Source organism: Cynoglossus semilaevis, chromosome 11 (genome assembly GCF_000523025.1).
Source record: "Cynoglossus semilaevis isolate Cse_v1.0 chromosome 11, Cse_v1.0, whole genome shotgun sequence".
NCBI classification, from domain to species: Eukaryota; Metazoa; Chordata; class Actinopteri; order Pleuronectiformes; family Cynoglossidae; genus Cynoglossus; species Cynoglossus semilaevis.
The window spans coordinates 17,567,357-17,592,589 of NC_024317.1; the positions used below are offsets into that span (position 1 = coordinate 17,567,357).

Below are 25,233 nucleotides of genomic sequence, written 5' to 3' on the forward strand. Positions count from 1 at the left end.
AGCCTTTTGTGTGTGTGGACAGATTTAATTCATCAAAGTGGAAAATTATTGAGTTGAATCACTTAAGGGAAGCGGCTGACATTTAGAATTTCCTTTCTTTCATTTTTTTCGGTTTGTGGCTCAGACCTGGAGACGTGTCTGTTAACATCACTGAAGACAGGGGACAACATGCTTTATATTCATTTGGGTTTGAATCCAAACACTGCTGACGAGCCACTTGGGCCAGTGGAGGTGCAGCAGAGAGGGACTTGAGTCTGTGGGTGGAAGATAATAGGCAGGAAATAAACACGCCGTCAGAAATGTTTGTATCGAACGCCGAAACATCTTACTCAGTCAAGAGGGCCCTTGTAATGATAAATAAAACATTACCGTGTGTTACAGCACATTGCACCAGTCCTCCAGTTTTTATTAATGCATAACACGGTCAATTCTGGCAGCCTGAATATGACCTCTGTCGTGTTGCTGTGAAACAGGTCATCTCTCATTTTCTCACCAGCCTGGATTTTCTGGATTTACGAAGAAACACTGGCCTTGGGATTCTTCACATAAATTAAACATGTTGTCATTCCCCTCTTGAAGGAGACTTATTATACTTATTTGTCAACTGGTGGCTAAAAGCTAGTTTTTAAAAACTACAGGGTGAGTCAAAAAGTTTAAAGGCAGAGGCTGTCACTTCAAAAGGGTGATCAGGTTTTAACTAAGACTTTTTATGGGAGGTGAGAGGATATGTAGAGAAATACGTAGCTTTGTCATAAATGAAGACTGAAGGCAATAAAAAAGTGCCATTTGATGAACTCACTTTAAACTCCTTTACATTCCAGTCACTGGAATCCCATCATATTTAAACACATCGATTCAATCTGAGTCTCTTACATTCAAGTTGTCTAATATAGAGAGAAACTAAGCTCTCTGACCATACACAGGGGCATATATTTAACCCCCAATTCAGTAAAACCTTCACATTTTCAAATGCACCATCTTAAAATAAGGGAAACAAAGGTTCATATATCGTTTGATGTTGCAGGTCACATGACCTGTTTAATTGATACCTACAGCAGACTGGTGGAAGTGTGACTTACTGTGTGTAACATTCAAAGCTCAAGAATACAATGGTGCCTTTTTAAAGAAAAAAAATCAAATGGCTGTTTATGCTGTTTACTGAGGCTCAGAGTGCTGTGTAAATGTTTTCAGTCAACACTGCAGTTTCTCAGCTCCTCTGGTGTCAGCGTCAGGTACAAAATCTAGAATGTCACGTTTCTTCATCTTTGCACATGTGTTCATTCTATTTATCTACATATGTGTTTTCCTTTTTTCTTTCTTTCTGTTCTGTTGACTCTTTTTTCCAACAGGTCTGGTTGGAAATCATTACCAAAAGAACTTAAATCCAGTGGCAGTAAGGTAATCAGACGCAGAGGCCTGTTATTTTTAAATATATATACATGTATAGCATTGCTGGTGTTGATCTGCTGTAGCAGAACGCTTTGGTCAAAAATTAAACTAGTCTTAATCCCAATTTTTAAAACTGAACCGACAGCTTCTTTATACCTAAAATAAATTTATCATGATTAATTTATGCTAAAGGATTTAAAAACACACAGTAATCTGCCTCAGTTCGAGAGAGCAGCTCTATCTGTAGATAACGGCAAATGTTGGAGGATGTTTTGCCGAATGGGTGGATTCTGGCAGATGCAGAGATGAGCGAGGAAAAGCAGGACGACCCCCTGCAGCCTGCAGCTTCTCAGCAGGGATCACACACCAAATACCAGGGTGTTGGGTTCTTAAAAAACGCTAGTGGGAGGATTTTCTTTTTTTTTTTTAACATGAGCATCATTAAACTAAATTCAACCAAATTTACCACAAAAAAAACAAGTGACAAAAAAAGAAAAAACACAAAAAAAGAACAAATAAAAGCAGGATTTATCAGTTTAATTAAAATTGATTGTCAGGAATTTTACAGGTATTACACGAAACATTGCTTGGTGTGCTTTAAATGAACTGATGCAAATGTTTTCATACAAAGACATATACTGTACATATATGTATATATGTATACACAGGCTTGTATATCACATATGTACAGATTACATACAACACAGCAGTGTCAAGTAAATACTTTACTTCAGAAACTGTCACTTCGAGGAGGTCACCCGTGTGAACAGATCCAGGTGTCGCTGTGTTATTGCCATTAAACAGTTGCATTTTTGTTGAAGCGATTGTTTCGTTTTTCTTTTTTGACTGATCAGGTTCATTAACAGCAGAATCAACAACTTGATGTCATGAAACTGTGAAAATGTGATGCTCAGAAATGATGAGAGTCACGGAACACGTACCAGAAGAGAACACAGTGGTAACGCTGACACCGAGCACCTTTTGAAACATACAACACGGTAGAACACTGACACCTAGTGGAGAAACACAAAACAAACACCGGTCTACGTGTGATAAAGTGCAACTTCTACCGTTGTTTGGACACTTTCCCTGAAGACTCTTCAAAACCTGAACACGTGACAGTGCCATTGAACGATTTCTCTATCGGAACCTTTTCACTGGCAGTCGTGAAAACGACAGAGGACCCTATGGGTCTCCTCCAAGTCTGAGTGAATGAAAGTGAAAGAACAGTGCGAGCAGATGATGCGTCGATCACATCAAACTCAAGGCACATTAATAATGCTCTATGTTAAATGTGTTGCCAGGCAGTGACTGGTCTCAGCAGACAACAGAGAACTAGAGTGGACAGTGTGGTGAAGTCAGGGATGCAGTTTTTCTTTTCGACTCATTTTAATTAGGGATATCCGAAATTAACTCTGTTCCGATTTCCGATATGCAGATATTGTCCAAACACTTAATTTCCGATTCCGATATCAGCTGATATAGGCCTGGTAATATTTATTTATTTTTCTGTACACTGTATGAATATGAGGTTAATTAAATGAGCTGCAATGCTGCCATCTATTGACTTTCACTTTAATATACAGCCATTTATCCCCAAAACTATTTTGAAAAACCGATTACGATTCTTAAAGATATAACATATTATGCTATTATCGGACAGCCCTAATTTGAATACAAGCTGATAACTGAGGCCAGCCGGTGATGTCACCGACCAAACCAAAATGTGTGACGTTGAGGATGACAGACAGGTGCTAGCATGAAAACAAACGTCGGCTGTTGATGAAAATTAAAACCATCCACCCATAAATAATGATAGAATTATGCTAAAAAAAATCTGCCTTGTAAAAGTAAATGTAAAACATCCCTGTCACTGGTTGCTTTCTTAAAAACTCTGCTGCGTGTACAGCCACGAGCCCGTTACAATCAGTGGCATCGTACGATCACCATCCTTACATTCACAGCTCCTGACAATCCCATCTCGTCGCTGGACTTCTCTTAAGTGCAGTCTCTTCTCATGATGGCGTCAGTGCTGAAGAGTTCTGGCTCAGTTTCCCTGCCGGTACCTCGTACTTGAAGACCACACTGAACAGCTTACCCCCCAGCCGGTCGGCCAGCCACGAGTTCTTGATGACGGCCATCTTGAGGCTCTCGCAGTTCAGCGTGGCGTAGTAGTTGGTGTGAATTGCTCGACCCATACCCTCGATGACGATCAGATCAGTCTGCCTCTCACGCACCACCATCGCCAACACTTTGTCCAAACGGCTGGAGGATTTCATGGGGAAAAAAGTTAAAGTCGCGTTCAGAGTTCAAGTTAAAATCTACAACAGTGAAAAAGGCAACTCCAGGTTGTCTTCTTCTAAGAAGTTCTAAAAGACTCCTTTTTCACAACAACACAGCACATAAATGTAAAGCACAGAAAGGCAAACATTGTCACTGATACAGATGCCAGGTGTGTGTATAGAGCAGGAAGTATAACTCTACATATCAGCAATATAAATGTCAAGCCATATATTTCCTAAGGAAGGAGCACTTGTTTATTTAAGGTAAGTCCCTTAGTTTATTAACTGCAATCTCCATCTTAAAGAATGGGTTGAACTTCAGTGAAACCGTCCTCCCTGTAATATTAATCAGTCTGACCTGAAGCCTCCAAAAATGCATGCATGGCATTGAGGTGCTATTTTAGGATCAAAGTGAAAGTGAACAATTAAATACTCTTCTGCTAGGTGGCAGCAGATGGCCATGAAAACAAAACAAAAAAAGATAATCAGCTGTTGAAGAAGATCTTTGTGAGTGTCTTTCTTCAATTCCTGCCAGGATATCAGCATTGTCTTCAACTGAACAGACTGAGATTTTAGTCAATTTTGAGGTCATTTAAACTAGATGATTATTATATTTCATTACATATACTTTCTGTGAAAATGTTGTTTGGTGGGGCTTTTTCTGATGATATATACAGTATGTGCTCCATAGGTGGCTCAAAAAAGCTTGGGGAACACTGCAGTAAGTAAGGATGGAAGATATAATAACTGGATATACAGTGAAATCTGATGAATCTTCACAAATTAATTAACATTATTAATACGTCAGTCTTGACAGAACGCTGCTCCATGACAGATAATAAAAGCCTAAGACCCACCTGAGGTCAAGGCAAGGAGAACTGGAGCCACTCTGGACCAAGGTCAGTCTGTCATCCATAAGACCAGCCCTGAAACAAAACACAAAAAACTGAACAACCCCTAAAGATGCTTCAAGTTTTTTTTTTACATGTTTTAAAGAGATAATTTAGGAATATTTTAGACTACAATCTTTCGCAAGACATGAGAAGTCAAGGAATCGCACAAACAAAATCTGATCACACTAGTTTGGTTCAGCTGAACTAAACTTGACTCATCAAAACTGAAGCACTCACTGGATGACTGGGTCCATGGCAGCGATTCTTTCAATCAGAATTTGCAGTTCACCATTTGTTACATCATTCAGGGCCGGACCAGAGTTGCTGGCTAACACCACCTTAAACCAACAGACAACAGACGGATTGGAACGTTAAAGCATCTCGCCGTCAGGCACCAGATGTGACATTTTCCATTTCTCACCTCTGTTCCTCGAGAGAGAAGTTCCCTGACAAAAGGCATCACCCCTAAAATGATGTCCATTCCACTGTTGTCTACGAAAAACAAAGCACACTTGTGTGGAGGACCCTGCTGGAGAAAACCAACACATGGAGTTCAGAAGGTGAGGAGGGGAAAAAAAGGCATGTGACAGAAAAATCTTTGCTTAGCCTGTGAAATGACTGCAAACTTCTTTGAATTAAAAGGACTTTAATAGTTTTTTATCAGTGATTTAAACTTCTTGTCACTATTTCCAATAATAATATTAATAATAATAATAAGTCATTTGTTTTTACCTTTAGTCTCTGTAGCCACTGGTCATAACTATCAACCAGCCATGGACGCTCTGAAAGGGATAAACATGGAGACACAACAACAAGTCAAACCGAACAGTCAGAGTGCAGCAACACACAACAACTGCACAAAAATTAATGATAAATGTAATAATTAATAATGAGACAAGTCTCTTTTCTTTCTGTTGTTTCATAAACACTGAAAAGTGTGAAGCTCAACCTTTGACAAAACCGGATTAAAAACTGTGCAGCTTTGACATGAAGACGATCATGGTGTGTTTTTTTCTCTCTGTTCAGCCCATGAACAGCATTTTTGAAACAGAGTTGTTTTGATACCTTCCAGTTGTCGTTTAGCCTCTTCAAAACCAAATTCTGGATCTGATTCCAGGACACTGCAGGACAGACAAAGACAAAGAAATATGGTAAAATATGTTTGTTATTTTTCTAATTGTGATTAAAATCACCACACACAATTCATTCACTTTCATGGATATACATTTAAATTCAATTAAAATGCAGCATATAAAAATACTTGAGCTGGTGCATGTTGATTGACAGCTGGAATCACATTACTGCACAACTGACAGCAACTACAATCACTCTAGGGTTGCAAAAAAAATTGTGTCTCTCTGTCTTGGTGATGTTATGACTGATAAGTATTTAGTATAATTTTCTTAATGTGCTGCAGTTAAACCGCCACGGAAATCAAACCACTGACCACAAATACACTCACTGTTTCTATTACTTTAGATCATGTTCATTATTCATGGCCAAACCTACTTCATCTCATCTCTAAATTTAATGTGGTTCTTGCGTTTTAACCTCCATGACTTTGACACCGCAGCATCATTCATAAAGAGCCACAGCCTCTGCCACTTCTGTTAAATGAAAACAAAGAGAATAAGAGTCCCCCTCACTCTGACACAGCCTTGGCTCCCCAGTCGAAGACATTCCCAGCGAGGACGCCCCGCACCAGTGCCAACTGTCTCTGCTCCCAGCCCAGCTCCTCCAGGGACTTCACTACCTTCAGGTAGTACTTCAGAGCCATGTCGTTCTCCTTCTCTTTAATCTGTCACAGAGACAGAGACACAGTAGGACATGTATGAGATGAGACACCAGATGAGAACAGATATTAGATGAGATCTGGGATGAGGTACGAGATAAGACATGAGATTAAAACATTAGAAATTAGATGAAAATACAATACTTAATATGAGACATGAGATGACTACTATAAACTACTGTATAAGAGATATATCATGTGATATATATATAATATATGTATTATTATATATATATACACACTATATGTATGTATATGTACATATGAGATTTATATGTGTGTGTGTGTATATGTACATATATATGAGATTTAAATATATATGATATATACATATATAGTAGTTTTTAACTGTACAACCAGATGAAACATCACAGCACTGTATGAAAACATGATGACGCTCCAAAAACTGGCTGTGAGTTACAAGAAAAGTAGACAGATGAGAAGCTTTGGCAGATTTCAGTCAGACCTTCAAGTAGGGATCAGGAAAGTTGAACTCGTTTAAACAGTGTTCCCTGGTGTCTAAAAGACTTCTGACAGTGAGGGATCCATAAGCACTAGGTGAGAGGAGAAGCACTACATTAGACAGAGGGAAACACAAACACACAACCTGACCTGGACTGCAGACTTTTACTTATATTGTCCCCAGAGTGTATTATGACAAGAATTTCTATATCTAAAAAAATAATCCAGTGCATAAACATTTCTTATTGTGTGATAACCTGGAGTTAAAATTTGCATTCAAGACAAAATGATCCACAAGTGACCGCAAAGGTAGGCAGTGAGTCTAAAGAAGAGATATTCTTACAATGGCTGGTGGCGGAGTGTCTGAAGTTTGTTCCTGTATTTCTGACGGAACTTCTCGGCTCGTTCCGTCACCTCTGGTATATCAGGCTGACTCCCAATGGCTCTCTTAACCACCTGACCCAACAAGAAAAATTATCAAGAACCAGGGTTCACCTATGGCAGAGATGTTGTCAGACCATATACACAGCGGGTAAAATAAGCATTGAACACGTCACTATTTTTCTCAGTAAATATATTTCTAAAGGTGCTATTTCACCAATTTAATGTCAGTCACAACCAATGCAATGTAACAATGCATGCAGTCAAAACCACAATTAATGTCCATAAAGGTGAGAGAGGTGAAGCAGAAAAAGTTCACAGCTGGGATTTCCTGTGTGGGCTGGTACGACAACCGGAGAAATATTTGGTTAAAGATTTTGTTAATGAACCGAACTGTTCAAAAAGGGAAGCGTTCAACAGCTGATCCACAGCTGTCCTACCCCATCTAGAGCCTCCTCAAAGCAGTCCAGCCAGTATTCTCGTGCCAGTGCGTCCTCTGTGAGGTCAACCGTGTCAGGGATGTAGGACGACGAGTCCTGCAGCAGAGGCAGGTTCACTAGTTGTCTCTCCAGACGGTCCATCTCCAGCATGTCAAACTAGACACAGACAAAACAGAACAGTCAGCAAGGACAATCTCACCATCAGTTTCTATTAACATTTCAAGAGCTTATTGCATCACTCGCACCAGTCTAAATGACAATATTTCACACTTTTCCTCTTTTTCTTTTTATTAAGAAAAACTAAAAAAGAAAATAAAGGAGGCGTTCTGGCGGACAAAAACCAGCTGGAATTTCTTTAAAGCAACTGCAAACATCAGAGCCTTGATAATAACTGGTGCAATGAGCCAGAGTGTGTATTCTGAGTAAAGCCTCGAAAAAAATAGCAATGCTCATCAGCTCACAACAGCTGGGAAACAAAGCAAAACTCTACTCTCCGGAGTCGACAGGTAACACTTCCTGACATGACCGGCCTGGTCTGTCGTCTGAGTGGTTGAAGAAATAGATGCCTGACGTTAGTAAAAATGTGTTTACAGCGACAGCCAGCCAGTGAGCACACATCATCAAACAAAAGTCCAAGAAAAGGGCGGAGGTACTTACAGAAAACTGAAGGAAGAGTGTGTGTGTGGGGGGGTGCACAACAATATGAGGAGGAGAAAATGAAAAGAAAGATGATGAGATTCACAGCACTGACTGAATGAATGTTCTTTATGTGAGGGCTGTGGTGGACAGAGGTGGCCATGTGGTTTTCAACAAAATAAAAAATGGATTCCCGCTAACATTTGACATGACACTGGCAAATCAAAAATGTACTAGGATGTGAAATAAAAGGCAGCTTGTGCACCTTTTTTTAATGTGAACAGGCTTTATTGTTCCTGTGTGAACTCACCGTCCCACTGCGAGCACGTTGAAGGGGGTTCATATCTGGGGAAACGCTCATCAGTCCGGAGCTTCCAGCATAATTCTCCCCCCAACTGTACTGGTTTGGATCTGACGTAGAAAAGATGCAAATACACACTAGTAATTTATTTAAATATCATGTCATGAGTTTACTTCATGGTTTTGGTAGTTTTTATAGCATTAATACGAAAATGTAATCTCCATCAATTTTTACTTATATTCTTTAATATCGGATTATCAAGGACAGGCTAAATTTCATTCTGGTGTCACTCCTCGCATGCAGCTCTCCATGTTTCCCTTACTATCTTCTTCTGCTCCTTTCAAAAACGCCCCAATGGCTCCGAGATATCCCTCATGTCTCAGGAACAACGCCTGAACTTCACCCTGGAACACACACGAAGGTCGATGTAGGTGCAGCTGATAACCAAACACAGTCAGGGCTACGCAGAGACACAACACTGACGAAGTTCACGGTCACAGAGGAGGAAAAGTCCTTGCCTTCGTGAAGAAGTTGATGCTGTAGGTGATGGTGTGCATCGTTACAGGGTGTCCTCGGATGAAGAAGCCTCCAAAGTAGACTCTGGACAGGTTATGGAGCTTGGCGTACAGGCAGGCCAGCTGGCCGATGTCGTTGCTGATCATGTGGAGTAAACTTTTGGCCATGTCTTCTTTAGAAAACTCTGCAATTTGAAATGGAGATGTAAACATCCTCAGACAATCTGGATCTCCTACTGCACCTGCAGGAAAGCTACGTTCATTGTGGGTCAAATGTTGGCATTCAGACAGGCAGGAACATGAGAAGAAAAATATCAATAGATATTTCGTTTTTAGGAAAATTCACAAAAACACTGTATATTTAGAATACCAGGACGGATATCACGTAGTAACGTTTACTTTGACTATTCCATGTTGGTAAAGTCACCTTTGTCAGCAGTAGCGGACTTCCCAAAGCTGCTGGCGATAAGATCTCCAGTCAGGCCCAGAGAGCCGTAAGATCCTCCATAGATGTCTTTGACAAGCATATCAACGTTTGTGTGTTGCCCCCTTGAGGCCAGCTGTAGCAACTCGTCAAATCTCTACAAAAGCAAAAGAGAAGAACATTTTAGTTCCTGATGTTGTTGTTGTTGTAGTTCAGTGTCACATTTTGACAAATGGCCAAATAATCCGATATAAAAGATACCTTTGTTTTTGTGAGCAGGGCACCGAGGCCCCAGAACGTTCCTCCACCTATGGAACTTCCACCTATTCTCTCAAACTTGTCCTCTGATTCCACCTGGTGGAGATTGATTACTTAATCATTTCGGTTGTGAATTCAATTACTGAAAATATATAAAATATATTTTTCCTGACATTTTTCGTCATCTACAGAATGTAGGTACTTGCTGACAACTTTACAGCCTCCACCTCACACATGCTGAACAAACAGGAAATATTGACACATACAAATAAGGTTTTACGCCAAAGCATACGTTTTGGTTTATTACCTTAACGATGGAGACCCCGGAGCCGATGTTAACCAGCAGGTAAGGGAAGATGTCTGGGTGGGTGGTCTGAAAACGAAACTCTGAGTCTGCGTGCTTGGCGTACACAAACACCTCGTGGGGAATGTTCCTCAGAACAAAGTTACAACCTTTGATGAGGCAGGTCATCTCATCCTCTTTGTCCACTCTGTGGTAATGCAACACAATAAGAGTTGGTTCAGCTAAAATATCTAAAATACGTCATCTAAATGTGTAATAGAGTCAAAGCCAGACAGATGACCTTTGTCAGTTGGCAGAAACCCACAGGGTCATTTTACAATAAGGACATTTTACAGCTCCCTGCAGCCACGTGGTTAGAGCTGCAGCACACGGTTGTGCATTTGAATGCCAAATTTGTCCAGCTGATATCACTGTTACTTGTTACCTCAGCAGTTCTATTTCTACTTGGTTTATCATTAAAACAGAGCACTGTGGCACATTTACATGACTGTGTCACAAATTTGACTTTTTAAACCATCAGACATAAGTGTAGTGTATTTGTTCAAGTTTAAGTAGCAGAACATCGATGACAAAAATGACATCCACTCACTTGAGTCCAAGTTTCCTCTCAATGAGCTCCTTGAACTTATGCGCTCCTCCGCCGGTAGCTTTGATAACTTTGGTTTCCGTGTTGACCAGGTGGTCTTTGATGAAGTCCAAACATGTTTCAATGTAAGCGTTTTCAAACTTGATGAAGTGCAGGCGTGCAGTGACCTCCTCCTGCACAGATATCTCATACAGCTTGTCACTGGCAGCATCCTAGGAAACAAATGAGACACACATGTTCAGTCAACATTGAAAACTCAATTTAACCAAAATAAAGCTGGAGAGGATGGCAGCCTTGTTTGTTTTTTTGGCAAAAGCCTCATTGTTCATTCGAGTGTATATTATTCATGGAGACGCCGTGTAGGGTTTAAAAACCCCTTTGTGCAAGTTACCAAAGTAAATTGAGAAAAATATAAAGAGATAAAGAACTTCTGACACCAGTTCAGGTTTTTTCGAGTTTACTATCAATTCAGCATTAATCAAATGTTCAGAGTTCAGTTCAGTCAACAAAGTGGTCCATGGACCTATTACGTGTGAGAGATTTTCTTTATTATCATTTTTATTGTATTTTTGCACAGGTTCCCATTGCCCTTGTTAGACCTTGACTCTTGTTTATTATGACTTAAAAAACTTAACATAGTAGATGTTAAGTACTGTTAGTTTAAATCTAAAACTTAACAGACACCTGTTTGAGCTACATCTACAGTTTGTTATATATTGTGTAATTGCAGCGTTTCACTAACATTACAACAACCAAGGTAAAAACCTTGGCCAATGACTGAGGACATGAACAGCACAAAAATATATTTTATTATACATACCGCTATTTTTACCCTAACAACAATTTCTACTTTGGGGTCATGAACCAGCGTTTGAAAAACACCCCATTAACGATCTTTTGACTCTAATGTTTTAACCCACAGTAACTGCAGCCTGGACTGTGGCCCCATAAAAGCATTACATACACATCATGTGAAAGCAATGAATGGAAAGTGTCCATACGACTAACGGAAGGACATCAATACTTACCTCTGTGTGGTGCTCGAAGGATCGAACTTTGGCCACTTTGTGTTGCACAGTAGAATAGTAGGCGAGCTTTGTCAGCGAGCCACCTGTTAAAACAAACCAGCATTTACACACCTGGGGAAAAACACCGACACACGTTAAGTCAACAACAGCTAAAGGTGCCGTTAGATAAAGTTGCGCTTTCCAAATCGATACGACGACAGAAGAACAACCAGAAAGACTTGTCAACAAGGTTAACAGATAAATGGTTTAAAAACAAACCTGAAAAACAAATTTGGCAAAAGTTAGCTTATCCTGTTTTACTTTCAGTTAAAGGCATTTGTAATGGTAGTATCAGGCTGCGGCACCGGGATTAGCAACATTAGCGCTTAAGTGCGAAAAGCAAAGAAGCAAAGTCCGATGATTTTAGATACCTATGTCTATGGCAAAGCGCTTTGCGTTTTCCAAATTGCGGAATATTTCGTCAGGCGGAAGAGTTATGCTTTTATCCATGGTGTGACTACTTGTGCTGCTGTCACCTCCACCACATTCCGCCATGGTCCGCACTGATTTGACGCTGCGTGCGTGACGTATGTACGTAGGGCCCAATCGCCCAATCAGCAGCCACGCATCTCTAAGGAGGGAGCGTCTCTTTGTAAACATTAATGATTTTCTATGAAAAAAGTTTAACCACACAAACTCGTTCATCTAATGCAGAGAACGTTTATGACATTAAAGACCAATTTATGACATTAAAGTCAGAAGTACTAAAAACAGAAAATGGATTTTTTTTATTCCAGTAAAATAATAAAAAAAACTTAAGTTTCGTCTGACTTTAAATTCAGAATTCAGAGTTCAGTATCTGGTCTTAAACATTGTTTGCTGCATCATTGCTGCATCACTGCTATCAAAACAGTAATTTTATTTTCAAACCACCAAACTTTGTTGTCCTATTTCAAAAAATATTTCTAGTAGTTCTGATGATTTTTTACATTTAGGGCACAATTGACCTATTATTACCTTCCATGTAATTTACTTGATAAAGTAGTGTACGTGTGTTGGTCTTGGCTGGAATACTGTAAAAAAGATAATGAAATTGGATTTACCAAATTTTCCCAAAAAGAATATTCAGCTCAACCCACTGGCACACTATGAATTGGTTTACTGTCCTATCTTCGATATAAAGTCCACATTTTTTTACTCATTGTCTTGCGAATAAAAGCAAAATAACTCTGTATAACACAATTAGTGCAGATGAACATGCAAGCCTCTCATTGCTCATTTAAAATGAGTGAGAAGATTAGTTATTATCACACACGGTCTCACAATTCTATTACGTTTTTGCATACATGACATTACTTTCAGCAAAAGGGCTATATTTATAATGAAACGTATATGTGGATGCATTGTTAAAATAAGATAATTAAAAAAACACTTTATACTTACTCACTTTTAATCATTTTAGTTTACAGTAGTACAATATTAAAAAACGAACAGATAATAGAAGTTGACCCAAAATAGGACACTTTGACTGTTTAGTTAGAGCTGTTTTTGTATAATTTAATTTGTAAATGGGCTTTTCACAAAATATTTAAAGATAATTTTACATTTCATTTTACACAAATGGATACTTGTGCAGTATAAAAAAACTAAATAAATCAATCCAGTAGGCCGCCGTTCTGAAACAAGTGTACGTGATGACGTTGCATCTACGTCACAAAAACGTCCTACGCTGCCGCCGCAATGCTAAGTTACTGCTGAGTGGCTACAACAGTTTTTACTGCTGTCTCTGTTGTTCAGCGAGAGCCTTTAACAATAAGTAAGAGTAAATCTATTCACACCACGTTAAACCGGAGTGTGTAAGTGTCGGTCGGGCCCCTGCCATGGCTCTAGAAGGCCCGGAGGAGCTAGGAGAACAGCTCGAAGAGCCGGAGGATCTGGACGACCAGGACGCTAGCAGCATCTCTCCAGCCGAGGAGATAATGTTGCCCTCCGGGCCCGGAGGTGACGAGGAGCCGGGGGGAACTGTCCTCCTTCCATGGGATCGTTTCAATGCATGGTTGCACTGCATCTGTGTGGTCGGCTTCGATCTGGAGCTGGGGCAGGCGGTGGAGGTAAGGCAGAAAAAGGCGCTGTGGAGATAGATGGAGTCATGTGAAACTCGTATATACCATTTAAGTTAGCTGGTGCCCAGGGTTTGGACTGTTTAACCTACTATTACAAAGCTATGGTCACTGAGCCTTGGTGTGGGTTAAAGGGTATTTGTCTTTAGAACTCTTTTGTTTAAACACTGTAATCCTGACGTTTTCGTTAGTCCCTTTGTTATACTGTAAGCCAGTATTGCTATAGTGAAAGTTAAAACTTGTGTAAAGCAGCCACCACTTAATGGAAATCCGTTTGCAGTTCCATTTTAACCAAGACTTCAATGGCACTGGCCTTAAACTCGTGTCTATGAAGGTTCTCAGTCATCGAGACAGGACTCTCCTCAGTTTGGTCAGAGGGAACTAGACATGGCTTTTGGGAGGACACTATATCTCTTATCCAAGAGGATTCAGTTCAGAACTTCAGTAGGCTTCTATATTGGACTTGTTGGCCTAATATTTTGTGACATTAGTTGTACCGTAAATAGATATAACAATATGAAGTAAAAATGTAAAAGTTTGATGAGGAAAAAGTACTACACACTACAACATCTAGTCTAGAGGATAAAAATAATCTGAACACAAAAACAATATTGTGGATCTCTTTAAAAAAATCTGTGTAAGTATTTTCTGCGTTGATGTTAAGTATCTTTATCCTGATTCTTCCAGGTGATTTATCCCCATCATTCCAAATTGTCAGAGAAAGAGGTGAGTTAAAGCAACATTAAAAACCATAGACACTGACTTTCAGCTGCAAAAACAAACAAGTCTAACCCTGTTAACTGTGTGTTACAATTAGAAAACGAGCATCTGCTACCTTTCCTTGCCTGACTCAAACTCAGGTGAGTACTGGTTCCACCTTATCTATTACAAAACAAATTAAGTTTATATTGTCTTGAAAATGTTCACCTAAAAATTACCTGTTAGAACCATGAACCGTAAACATTTTTTTTCTAGAAGTAGTTGTTGATCATGTTTGCGTGGTGTTATTAATCAGAATTTAAAAGAATGATAATAAGTTGAAAAAAATATTTTTGTCAGTCAGGCAACCACATTTGAATTCCAAGTGACCTCAAGGTTGAAAAACACTCCATTTGAGTGTGGTTCTAATGAGTGTCTATGAAGCTAATCTGCAGTATGACCTTTTTTGCAGGTTGCCTTGGTGACACCCAGTTTTGTTTCCGCTTCCGCCAAGGTTCAAACAGGAAGTCATCACTCAGCTGCTTCCTGGAAACCACTGACAGGGATGCACCACCATGTCTAAAGGTGGTTAAAAATCACATGTACAACACACACACACACACACACGTACAAAGTGAAACATCAGTGAACTGGTTGTTGGTTGTTTACAAAGCCTATATTCACATCAGCTCAATTGTTTCTCTGTGTTTCAGAGGGAACAGGGCCATTACTACGGTTATGTGTACTTCCGTCAGGAACGGGATAAGTCTCTGAAGAGAGGATACTTTCAGAAGGTCGGTGTCACTTCACATCAGTCTAGTTTTACTCAACAGGAAACCTGTCCCTGTTACTTGACAATGTATAGGGTTTTCATACAGAACAAGTATAGAATTAAAGTTTTTAGACCAACAGCCACAACTTCAAAAGTGAATATTGATCTGTTTTTTCAAGGACAACATTTTGAACATGATTTTTGTCCTTTCCCTCCATCAGTCCCTGGTCCTGATCAGTAAGCTGCCCTATGTCACCTTCTTTCACTCCCTGTTGAAGATCATGGCTCCAGAATATTTTGAGAAACTGGAGCCCTGTCTGGAGGCTGGTCAGTCTGAGGGAGTGTCTCTCTGTATATCTGTCAGTCGAACTGACTGTCTGTCACTACCTGTTGCCCCTGTAATCTTACTCCTCCTTATGTATTCATTTACAGCTTGCAATGACATCGACCGTTGGCCCACGCCCCATCCTGGACGAATCCTCACACTGCCGATCATGGGTGTGGTCATCAAGGTACACACATTCACACACAAACGTGTGTGCTGTCAAATGTCTCCCTGCAGAGCGAGTGTCTTTTTCGAATCTCCTTCCATATAAGAGGAACAGAGTCATTAACATAGAGGTGAAAATTGCAAGTTAGAGCAGTTAAAGAATAAAAAGAATGTGGACATAAACTATGATCATGAATTTATATTATTCAGAAATAACAGACAACAACACTAGTCATAGTCTGGGCCTTTTTTTCATGGATATTAATCATGCATTCAAATGTAGTTTGGGAAAAAAACATTTTTAAAAAGGGGTCAGTTTAACCAAATGAGCTCCATACAGGGGTAATTGGATTATGAGACATTACAGCAGGTGTACTTCAACTTTTTTTTTCACCTGTGCTGCTGCTGCAGGTCCGTATCCCAACCTGTTACGACAAACCGGGAACGTCACAGCTGGTTCATTCTGCTCAGGTGAGAATACATGTCTATGCTGGGATTTAGTTCAGATTTACACTCACTTTGATGCATGTGGAAAATTCTGTTGTTGTGTATTTCAGAGTGACAGTCTGGTGTCCATCGTCCTCCCAACCATCCATGAAGTCGACCTGTTCAGGTGAGAACAACAGCTTTATAATAAGATTTACTGAAATAATTATTATGCCTTAACTTCCTGTTGTAACGTTGGTCTTTTCATAACATTTCAAAGTTTACCTTGACTTGAGTTCACAAACAATCAAGGTTGTTTAAAGAAAAACCTAATTTAAAAAAATGGCTAAACAGCACCCCCTAAAGTCACTTTTGTGGGCGTGTAATAATTACGGCAGGAAATTAAATTCCACATGTGTTTATTTTCTATTTCTAGATGTTTCCACCCAGTCTTCTTCCACATTCAGATGTTGTGGGAGTTGGTGTTGCTGGGGGAGGCTCTGGTGGTGATGGCACCTTCACCTGCTGAGTCATCAGATACTGTACTGGCATTGGTCAGGTGAATAGTCAAAACTTCATTCATTCAGTCATTAAAACATCAAAACATTCAAACTGAAAGTGCAGCAGAGCATGTACAACACTTTAGGTTTGGTGATGCAGGCCTTGATTCAAGTCTGCACAGCCACTAAAACCAGTGAAGTGAAGCTTCTGGCACAAACCCTTTGTGGTAATGTTAATGAAAAAGAAGATTTGGATCTCTGCCGCTTTAGAGTCAGCAGAGTGTGTTCCAACTTTTACATAAGGCATGATTCAGCACTTTGGTTTCTCAACACTTGCACTTTTTTAAATAATACCACATAGAGTAAATTTTTAAAAAATTGGGACTGACTTTTGTGTAAAGATGTGAGCTTTGTGAATTGACCCATTCCTGACATACGGCCGTTTCTGTGCAGCTGTATCTCACCTCTGCGCTACTGCAGTGACTTTAGACCCTACTTCACCATCCACGACAGTGAGTTTAAGGAGTACACCACTAGGACACAGGCTCCGTGAGTACGACAGTGAATTACCACATGAGCTGCGATTTCTGTACTGGTGTGTTGATATGTCACTGCTTTGTTCTGTCGCTTTCTCTATTTTCACAGGCCATCAGTCGTTCTCGGGGTGACCAATCCATTTTTTGCTAAAACCCTGCAACACTGGCCGCACATCATTCGCATCGGAGACATGAAACATGCAGGTAGCATTAGCCTAGCTGTAAGCATAACAGGCTTGTTAAGGATTTGGTGTGTTGACTGAGCACCAAATACAGAGGACACACGTTGTGAATGTAGCCAGTAATCAATAAAGCTGATTATTAATATAAGTTGAACTTTTGTATTGATAGATCGACAACAAAGTAAAAACAAATTATACATTTTCTTTATTTCCGTGTTTCCTTTTTGTGACAAAAAACTCTATTTAAGACTCAGGCTCGTAAGATAATGGATGGTTTGAATCCCAGCCACTGCTCCTGTGTGCCTGGTTTTATTCACTGGGGTTTTTAGATGATATGTTGAATCGGAACAGAGAATTTCTGTATGTCATCAAAAAAAAGTGATGTTGATGCCACCTCCAGGCCTCTTGGGTTCATGCACAAAGTGGAAAAATAAGAAAAACAAGTCATAGAATACAAGTGACACTTTAGAGTGGGGGACATGGGTCGTTATAATACTGTGTCTAAGGCCACAGTGTCCGGGGTTCCACTGACCATGACTGAATCTTTTTCTACATTTCTCCTCTTTAAGGTGAGATGGCCAAGCAGATGAAAGTAAAAAAATTAAAAAATCTAAAAACTCTGGACTCTAAGCCTGGTAAGATTACAATCCTTTGTGATTATGATAGCATTATTCATAGGACAGTCAGTAAATCTGTTCTGTGTGTACAGGTGTGTACACGGCGTACAAACCATATCTAAACAAAGACGAAGAAATCCTCAAACAGCTCCAGAAGGTAATGATGGAATGACTCCAGTTTGAATTCCTTTCCTTTAGATGTTTCCCTCTGTTTCCATGAATACATGACAAGCTAAGTTCTGTCCTTTAACCTGTCAGGGTGTTCAACAAAAGAGACCCTCGGCGGCCCAGAATGCAATTCTCCGACGCTACTTCTTAGAACTGACTCAGAGCTTCATCATTCCACTGGTAAAAGGAATACTTTCTGTTTTACTCTCTGGTTCAGTGTTGAGGTGAAAGTGTCTTACAGTGTGTGTGTTTGTGTGACAGGAGCGGTACGTGGCCAGTCTCATGCCCCTGCAGAAGTCCATCAGTCCCTGGAAGAGTCCTCCTCCGCTCAGACCGTTCATCCAGCAGGACTTCATGAAGACACTGGAGAAAGCTGGACCTCAGCTTACCTCCAGACTAAAAGGAGACTGGATTGGACTCTACAGGTACGGAGTCTCTGATGCACAAACTGGAGCTCCCTTCAGCGGTCACCTCCCTCCATCTCATCCTACTCATTGCCTCCTTTATTGTTACCACAACCATCTCCATGTCTCCTGGAGTTGTCCTCTTCAACATTTTTTTTATCTTCACTTCTCCAATCTTTACCTCTGGTTCTTTCATTTCTAATCCTGTCCATTCTGGTCATTCCCCATGAAAATCTCAGCATCTTCATTTCTGTCACCTCAAACTCGGGCTCTTGCTTTCAGACAGAGTCACAGTCTCTTCACCAAAAATCATAGCAGATCTCACTGCTGTGCAAAAAACTTTCACTGTTTATTACTGTACTAGTGTTACCGTCGCTCCGTCCAAGTATTACTTCAGATTTATTGTCCACTTAATGCAAATAATGAAGACATTTCTCTGCACCTTCAGGCATTTCCTCAAGTCTCCCAACTTTGACGGCTGGTTCCGCAGCAGGAGAAGAGAAATGACTCAGAAACTGGAGGCTCTGCACCTGGAGGCACTGTGTGAGGAGGTAAGGATGGAGGACTGGGGTTTGATGTGCAATGGCTGAATGTGGAGGTATGATGTCATATCACTGAATGCATCTATTCACAGGTTCAGTTTACACCACAGTGAGTCACAGTGGTGTAAACTAAACCTACCTGAACGTAAAAGCTCGACAGAAGTAAGACTCTCACCACACCCTTCGTCTGTTTCTGTAGGACCTGCAGCAGAGAATCCAGAAGCACACAGAGGTGGAAACAGTGGACCTGGTGTTGAAGCTCAAGGATAAACTGGTAAACTACCCTTTATAATTGTACAGCACATTCCCCTTCAGTAGATGGCGCCTTAGGTGACCTTTGCCAAGAGCTGGTTTTGCTGAATGCATGTTTCAGATCTTTGTCATTCCTTTGTTCTGTCAGACTCAAGCTGAGAAGGAGCATCTCCCAGTGCATCCTGGGACTGTGGCCAAACTCAGGGCCCACATCGAGGCCGTCATCCAGGCATTACCAGATGACCTTCAAGGTATCCTTCACAAACCCTCCACACCTTGACCTTTGATACCAGAGGGAGTGGGGTCGCACTCCCACTGTGTTTTTAACATTTGGAGGTTCACGGATATCTTCCCAGCGCAGTCTGGATCACGCTCACACACAGGACCTGCTTGGATCCCAGAGGAGGATGCATCATGTGTCCAAAAACAGATTGAAAAAAAAAAAATGCTCCTCCAACTGCTTTTGATCCAACACTGACTTTGTGGACCAAAAAGGAAGTGTGACCCTCTGATCTTCAGGATTGTGGTTTTTTTTGGACAACACACAATGGCGCGAAGAAAGAAGTGTTTGTTACACTTACAATTTTTCAGCTTTTTTTTTGTGGATTAGCAGAAATTTGCCTCAGGCTGCACAGGATTGGTGCTGATTGTGGAAAAGAAAAGGCTTGTCGGGCTGAACTTTGACCCCCAGCAGATCCAGATTCTTTTTCTCCCCATTTTTTATTTCATTATCCTGAGCATGTGGTGCTGCAAACAGAAGTGACTGTGGAATCGTTTTATTAGAAGTGCACTTCAATGCTTATCCGGACCTCACACACACACACACACACACACTCTCACCGATACTTTTATGCAAACAAAGTGAACCAAGCAGAGCCAAGGAGTGCTTTATAACTGTACCACAGTGTTTCAAATGCACAGTTTTCTGCACCAGCGACCAAGTAACTGTCAGAGCAGTCAATGCCTGAGGTTTAACTGTCCCTGTGTTTTTGTCTCAACAGACGGCAAGTACCTTCACTGATAAACTCCCTTTGGTTTAACAATAAAACACAGATAAAGGTGGTTAGGCATTAAAAATTCTTATTTTATATAAAACTCTAAATATAAACTGACACAATGACATTTTTATAAAGTCTGAGTATTGTGAGCCTATAATTTTGACCAAGTAATTATTGATTTTACAAACAAACATTTCCATTTTATTAAGTGTGTTTTATTAATCTTTTTTTTTTCTGGCACACATGCCATTAAATTACTACATTTTAATCTAATTCAAATTATTATTACTTAGGAAACATGTACATTTTCAGCAGTAGAATGATTGTTTCTAAGAAAACTCTCCTTGAAAAATCTCCTTGAGGTGGAGTTTTTTACGGTTATTATATTGTATGTTTCAAACCTTAAGCCACAAAATTGTATTTATGTATACTGGATCCACACACAGAACTGCAATACTTTTTAATATTAGTTATATAGGAGTTAGTTTTTAATCTGCCTCTGCCACAAATTTAGTTTCTCTTTTCAAAAACAAAACACCAGCTGCCAGCAATATTTCATATTTTGTAGGTAAGGGTTTGAAACATGCAATACTCAATGCATTTTCCAATCTAATGTATTTATGATACTGAAGCAATAAAATACAAACAGGTCATTCATTTGTAATGTAATTCAGTTTTTCAGTTTTCTTCCACACATGTTCATGTAATGATATACTCTATCGCAGTCAAAAACCAATAGTCAAAAACTGCACAAATTGTGTCATAACGGTGGCGTTTGTCTTCAGACACTGCTATTAATAAAGCTTTAAATTAGCTTTTTGTTGTCGAGCAGATAAAAAAAATACTGTATTTGCTGGTTAACACTTGGTTTTATGGGCTCCAGTGTCTGTTTTTATGTTAGTGGTTCCCAGGCTTTTCTGCAACACCCCAATTTATTAATAAGCTCACATCAACACATACAGAGCTAATGCTCTTTTTTTAAAACCACTAATTCATAACAAACCTGAAATTCTCAAATCAGTTCAATTCTCCTACTTAGCACCATGCCTCCTAAGGGGGCCCCACCCCCCATTTTGGAAACCACTATTTCACACTTTGAAGACATGTTCTTGTCCTGTAGTAGTACTGCACTGTAGGGGGCAGAGTTTTCTAAACTGCTGAGTCAAAGTTGCTCTGATGTAATGTTGTACATGAATTATTTTGGTATATCAGATATATCTATTCAGAGAAATTAGTTCTTCCCTTGTATAAATGACACCATTGTGAAACACCTTTGAATTTGTTGCTCATTTGCCAGCAGTTGATGTGAATGTGAAACTAAAACTAAAGGTGACGCCATTTGTCAATAACAGTTTCTCCTAAACTTGTCTCTTTACTGTGTGCACACTAACAGGTCCATACAGCATATTGACAGTGGAGTTGACAGACAATTAAAATAAACTCCAGAGTTACTGGAGAAACTAATCTTTTCTTTGGTCCACCACAAGACACATCTGACTCGACCTGAACTATGACAAAATAGGGAACTAATAGTGATAATAAACAACAAAACGCAGAAGCTGCTAAAGGAAACAGGCTTTTCTTGTTAGAAAGACAATATAATGTAGAGCAGTGGTAACTATAGGGTGTGTACCACCAGTGGTACTTTGGCTCCCTCTAGCGGTAAGCAGGGTTTCTGTCACTGCAGTCATGTTTCTAAACGTTTAAATAAAGAAGTGAGAACCAGAGGGAAAATATTAAAACTGCAGACAGAGGCCCATCAATTGAACCGAGCAAAACAGAAAAAGGTTCAGAATCATGTATTTGTAACAACTGATTGCTGAGTCAGAAGTGTTGCTTAAAATTCATCACATACCCTTGATGCCAACAGGTATATGAAGCTTGTTAGTTGTTTGGTGTTTTTGCACAATCATTCTCAGCGCTGTATTTATAATTGAAAAGGAACAAAACACTATAACACTGCCCTTTCTTAAGCAACAAATCCTCATAGCTCAAACCAGCTACAGTTCCACATAATGTACATTTAAAAAACATAATAAAATGAGAATATTATTAGAAAACTAAATGCAAATATGTCAGCAATGTTTTTCACTAAACAGGCTGAGGATTTACACTGAGTTAGTCATTTGTTTTAGTAAATTTAAATGAAAAGATTTCATTACATACGTTTGGTGGTGTGCCGTGGGATTTTTCCGAATGAAAAATGTTTCGTGTCCTTTGATCAGCCATTCAAAGCACTCAAAATGCCAACGGTAATCGTGCCCTGCCAGAAGGTGTCGCCACCTGTCAATAGTTTAAAAAAACAACAATAATGTCGTAAGGCAGATTTCTTTGAACCTGGCAACACGTGGTGGCTGAAATGATTGGATTAAAAAAAACTCGACTGGAACCAGTGCAACCAGGGAAAAGCTACGAGATGAAGAGAACAAACTATTTTTTAAATGAATATTAATTATTAATATATTGAAACAAGTCACTGATTCAGATACAGTTCAGGCCAGCTGAGAAGGTCTTGCTGCCCCAGATATTTAACCACTGCTCAATTCAAAACACAAGTCAAGTTTTAGGGTTGCTAAAGGTGCTTTTCCCATGTTTTCTGTTGGATTCATTTTTGATATTTACAATGGCTGAGATGCCAGGAGGCAGGCCGCAAAGCCAATGTGCATGTGGAGACGTAGTCTAAGAATAACAGCAGGCAAGACCCAAATGCAGCACTCTGGTGACAGTTCTCAGTTGCAGGAAGTTTATTCATTGTTGCGCAAATCAAAAACACTTACTGGAAATCGGAGCATAAATCAGGAACTTGGAACCACAAACAAGGCACTAAGGAATGAACAGCAGCACATAGACAACCACAGCCACATCGACTACTGACAATGAACACACAATGACAGAGTGAGAGGGAGGGGTGTGTAAATATATATATATAGGTATATACCCAGGGCACCAGGTGACACAGGTGAGAGTGATCACACTAATCAACTCCACCTACAGGAGGAAAGGGAGACGGACAGAACTCACAAGAATTGTTAATTACCCACCATGCATACTGTTATACCCACTCAGAATTTGACCACTGTATTTAAAACATCCAATCCATATTAGTACAGACTAAAATATATTTTATTAAAAATAAAACCTTTGACATGTCAATCTCTGCTGGGCCACATGAAATGATGAGGAGGCCTGTGATCAGCCCACTGGCCTATAGTTTAGAATGGCATAGAGTTAGTTTACCTGACGATGTAAAATATTAATTAAACCATTGATGATTAAAATCAGCTGCATTTTCTATCACTTTGATTGAAATTTAAAGCTGATTTCTCTCCTTCTTTACTCCTTTGATGCGGCGGCGTCCTTTCTCCCTTGTGCTCACTGGCTGCTGCTTGCCTCTAAAATTATACCCGTCTTCCAACAGCACACCACCGTCGACAGAGTAACGATGAATAGGATTGCAACAATAAAAGAACCTACCTAGTTCATGAAAATATCTTTGACAGGTAGATACAGGTTCCAAAAAAAAATCCAGATAAATTGATCACCTGTATTGAAGGGCTTATAGAGAGTTGTCATTCCAAAATCTAAACTGTTACTGTTCAATAATACAGCTGCCATTTGATACAGACTTCCTGAACAATGTCATAATAATCAGTTCTGGGACATATAACAGTAGACACTCTTCTTACCATCGTCATTGCACCCATTTGAATATCATTGCAGGTGAACTGGTTCAAAAAGCACAGTAACAGTACAATTGTTGACCCTCTTGTTGACTAGTTTTATTTTAGAACATAGCCTGCGGACACCTTAGGTAGTCCAGGGGGGCTACCAGGTGACCCCGGGCACCACGTTGGTATTAATGATTTGGAGTAATATTTGTGCATCTTTACTAAGGTATTTTAGGCCAGTGGTCCCCAACCCCTGGTCCGGGGACCAGTAATGGTCATTTGGTACTGGGCCTCAGTGGGACACAGTAAAAAATGTACTTCAGTTTTATTAATTTACCTTATTCTAAAAGAATCCAGTCATGTCCCTTTGCCTTTTTCATTCAAAGATAATGTGTCAATGTTTCAAAACAACTGAAGAAAGTCTAAAAGATGTTTTATTTTGATTAATCCTCTCTCAACAATGACGATATTATTATCAGTCCAATGAAGGTTGGGGACCGCTGTTTGGCCAGTCTTTTAAGCTCCTGAAGAGTTGATGGTCTAGCATGGCACACATGGAACACATATACAAACAGTATTCACAGAGTTTATGTTCACACGAATACTGTACCCATAGTTCATGTAGTTGGCAACTTCTTTGTAACTTAGAGGATAATCCCACAGCTGGACATCGGTCCCCTGACCTTCAAATTCTTGAAGTGCAATTGTAGGATCTGTCCATGAAACCTACACACACACACACACACACACACACACACACACACACGCAGTAGATAGATAATTAGCTGTAAGTGTGTAAATGAAAGTTAAAAGTGAATTCTTCAGTAATCAGGATATTATTATCATCTTCTCACCTGACCAGGCAAACATTCTGAAATAAACTCTTTTTCATATCTCACAAGATAAACAAGCGGTCAGGTTTATAAGAATAGAGAACATTCACATTGGTCTACTAACCAACGTAGTCAGAGAATGACCAAAAATGCCTTTTACGTCCTGAATTTGTTGACAGTGCTGCAAACTTAAACCAAACTGTATTTCAATCAGTTTAAAATCTATGTAAGCTTGCTTTGGTTTGTGAAATACCCATTTTGTATGCCTTTTATATAGCCAGTGAGTGTATTGTTTGCCCTTTGTTTCCTTGACTCTGTTTTATCCATTTACTGTGTTCGTGTTTTTCTGAAACCAG

The 25,233-nt window shown here is 39.8% G+C and overlaps 2 protein-coding genes and 1 long non-coding RNA gene across 4 annotated transcripts; 1 reads left to right on the forward strand and 2 right to left on the reverse strand.

Annotated features, from left to right (window-relative positions):
* Nucleotides 1-1,905: 1,905 nt before the first annotated feature.
* pank4 (pantothenate kinase 4 (inactive)) lies at nt 1,906-12,290 on the reverse strand. Of its 2 annotated transcripts, XM_017036330.2 has the most exons (20): nt 12,102-12,290; nt 11,692-11,774; nt 10,667-10,875; nt 10,081-10,264; nt 9,777-9,869; nt 9,519-9,672; nt 9,095-9,276; nt 8,899-8,980; nt 8,586-8,686; nt 8,297-8,302; nt 7,640-7,795; nt 7,162-7,274; nt 6,823-6,910; nt 6,211-6,362; nt 5,630-5,685; nt 5,297-5,346; nt 4,986-5,093; nt 4,802-4,902; nt 4,529-4,597; nt 1,906-3,654 (listed from the first exon to the last, which is right to left on the reverse strand). In XM_017036330.2, the coding sequence occupies exons 1-20, from the start codon at nt 12,223-12,225 to the stop codon at nt 3,405-3,407; spliced, it is 2,361 nt and encodes a 786-aa protein (XP_016891819.1). In that variant the 5' UTR covers nt 12,226-12,290; the 3' UTR covers nt 1,906-3,404. The 2 variants fall into 2 exon arrangements, with proteins under 2 accessions (XP_016891819.1, XP_008319266.1); XM_008321044.3 differs by lacking the exon at nt 8,297-8,302 and having other exon boundaries at nt 4,986-5,090; nt 12,102-12,289.
* A 921-nt stretch (nt 12,291-13,211) lies between these two features.
* Nucleotides 13,212-21,739, forward strand: dennd6a (DENN/MADD domain containing 6A). The gene is made up of 19 exons (XM_008321045.3): nt 13,212-13,781; nt 14,478-14,516; nt 14,608-14,650; nt 14,962-15,074; nt 15,203-15,283; nt 15,483-15,588; nt 15,694-15,773; nt 16,163-16,222; nt 16,309-16,364; nt 16,614-16,736; nt 17,131-17,226; nt 17,323-17,417; nt 17,965-18,030; nt 18,105-18,169; nt 18,271-18,360; nt 18,442-18,605; nt 19,033-19,135; nt 19,326-19,400; nt 19,527-21,739. The coding sequence occupies exons 1-19, from the start codon at nt 13,551-13,553 to the stop codon at nt 19,656-19,658; spliced, it is 1,818 nt and encodes a 605-aa protein (XP_008319267.1). The 5' UTR covers nt 13,212-13,550; the 3' UTR covers nt 19,659-21,739.
* Nucleotides 15,754-24,083, reverse strand: LOC103386653 (uncharacterized). The gene is made up of 5 exons (XR_522331.3): nt 23,154-24,083; nt 22,543-22,659; nt 16,270-16,356; nt 16,146-16,176; nt 15,754-15,846 (listed from the first exon to the last, which is right to left on the reverse strand). It is a non-coding gene; the product is annotated as an uncharacterized LOC103386653 (long non-coding RNA).
* Nucleotides 24,084-25,233: the final 1,150 nt, after the last annotated feature.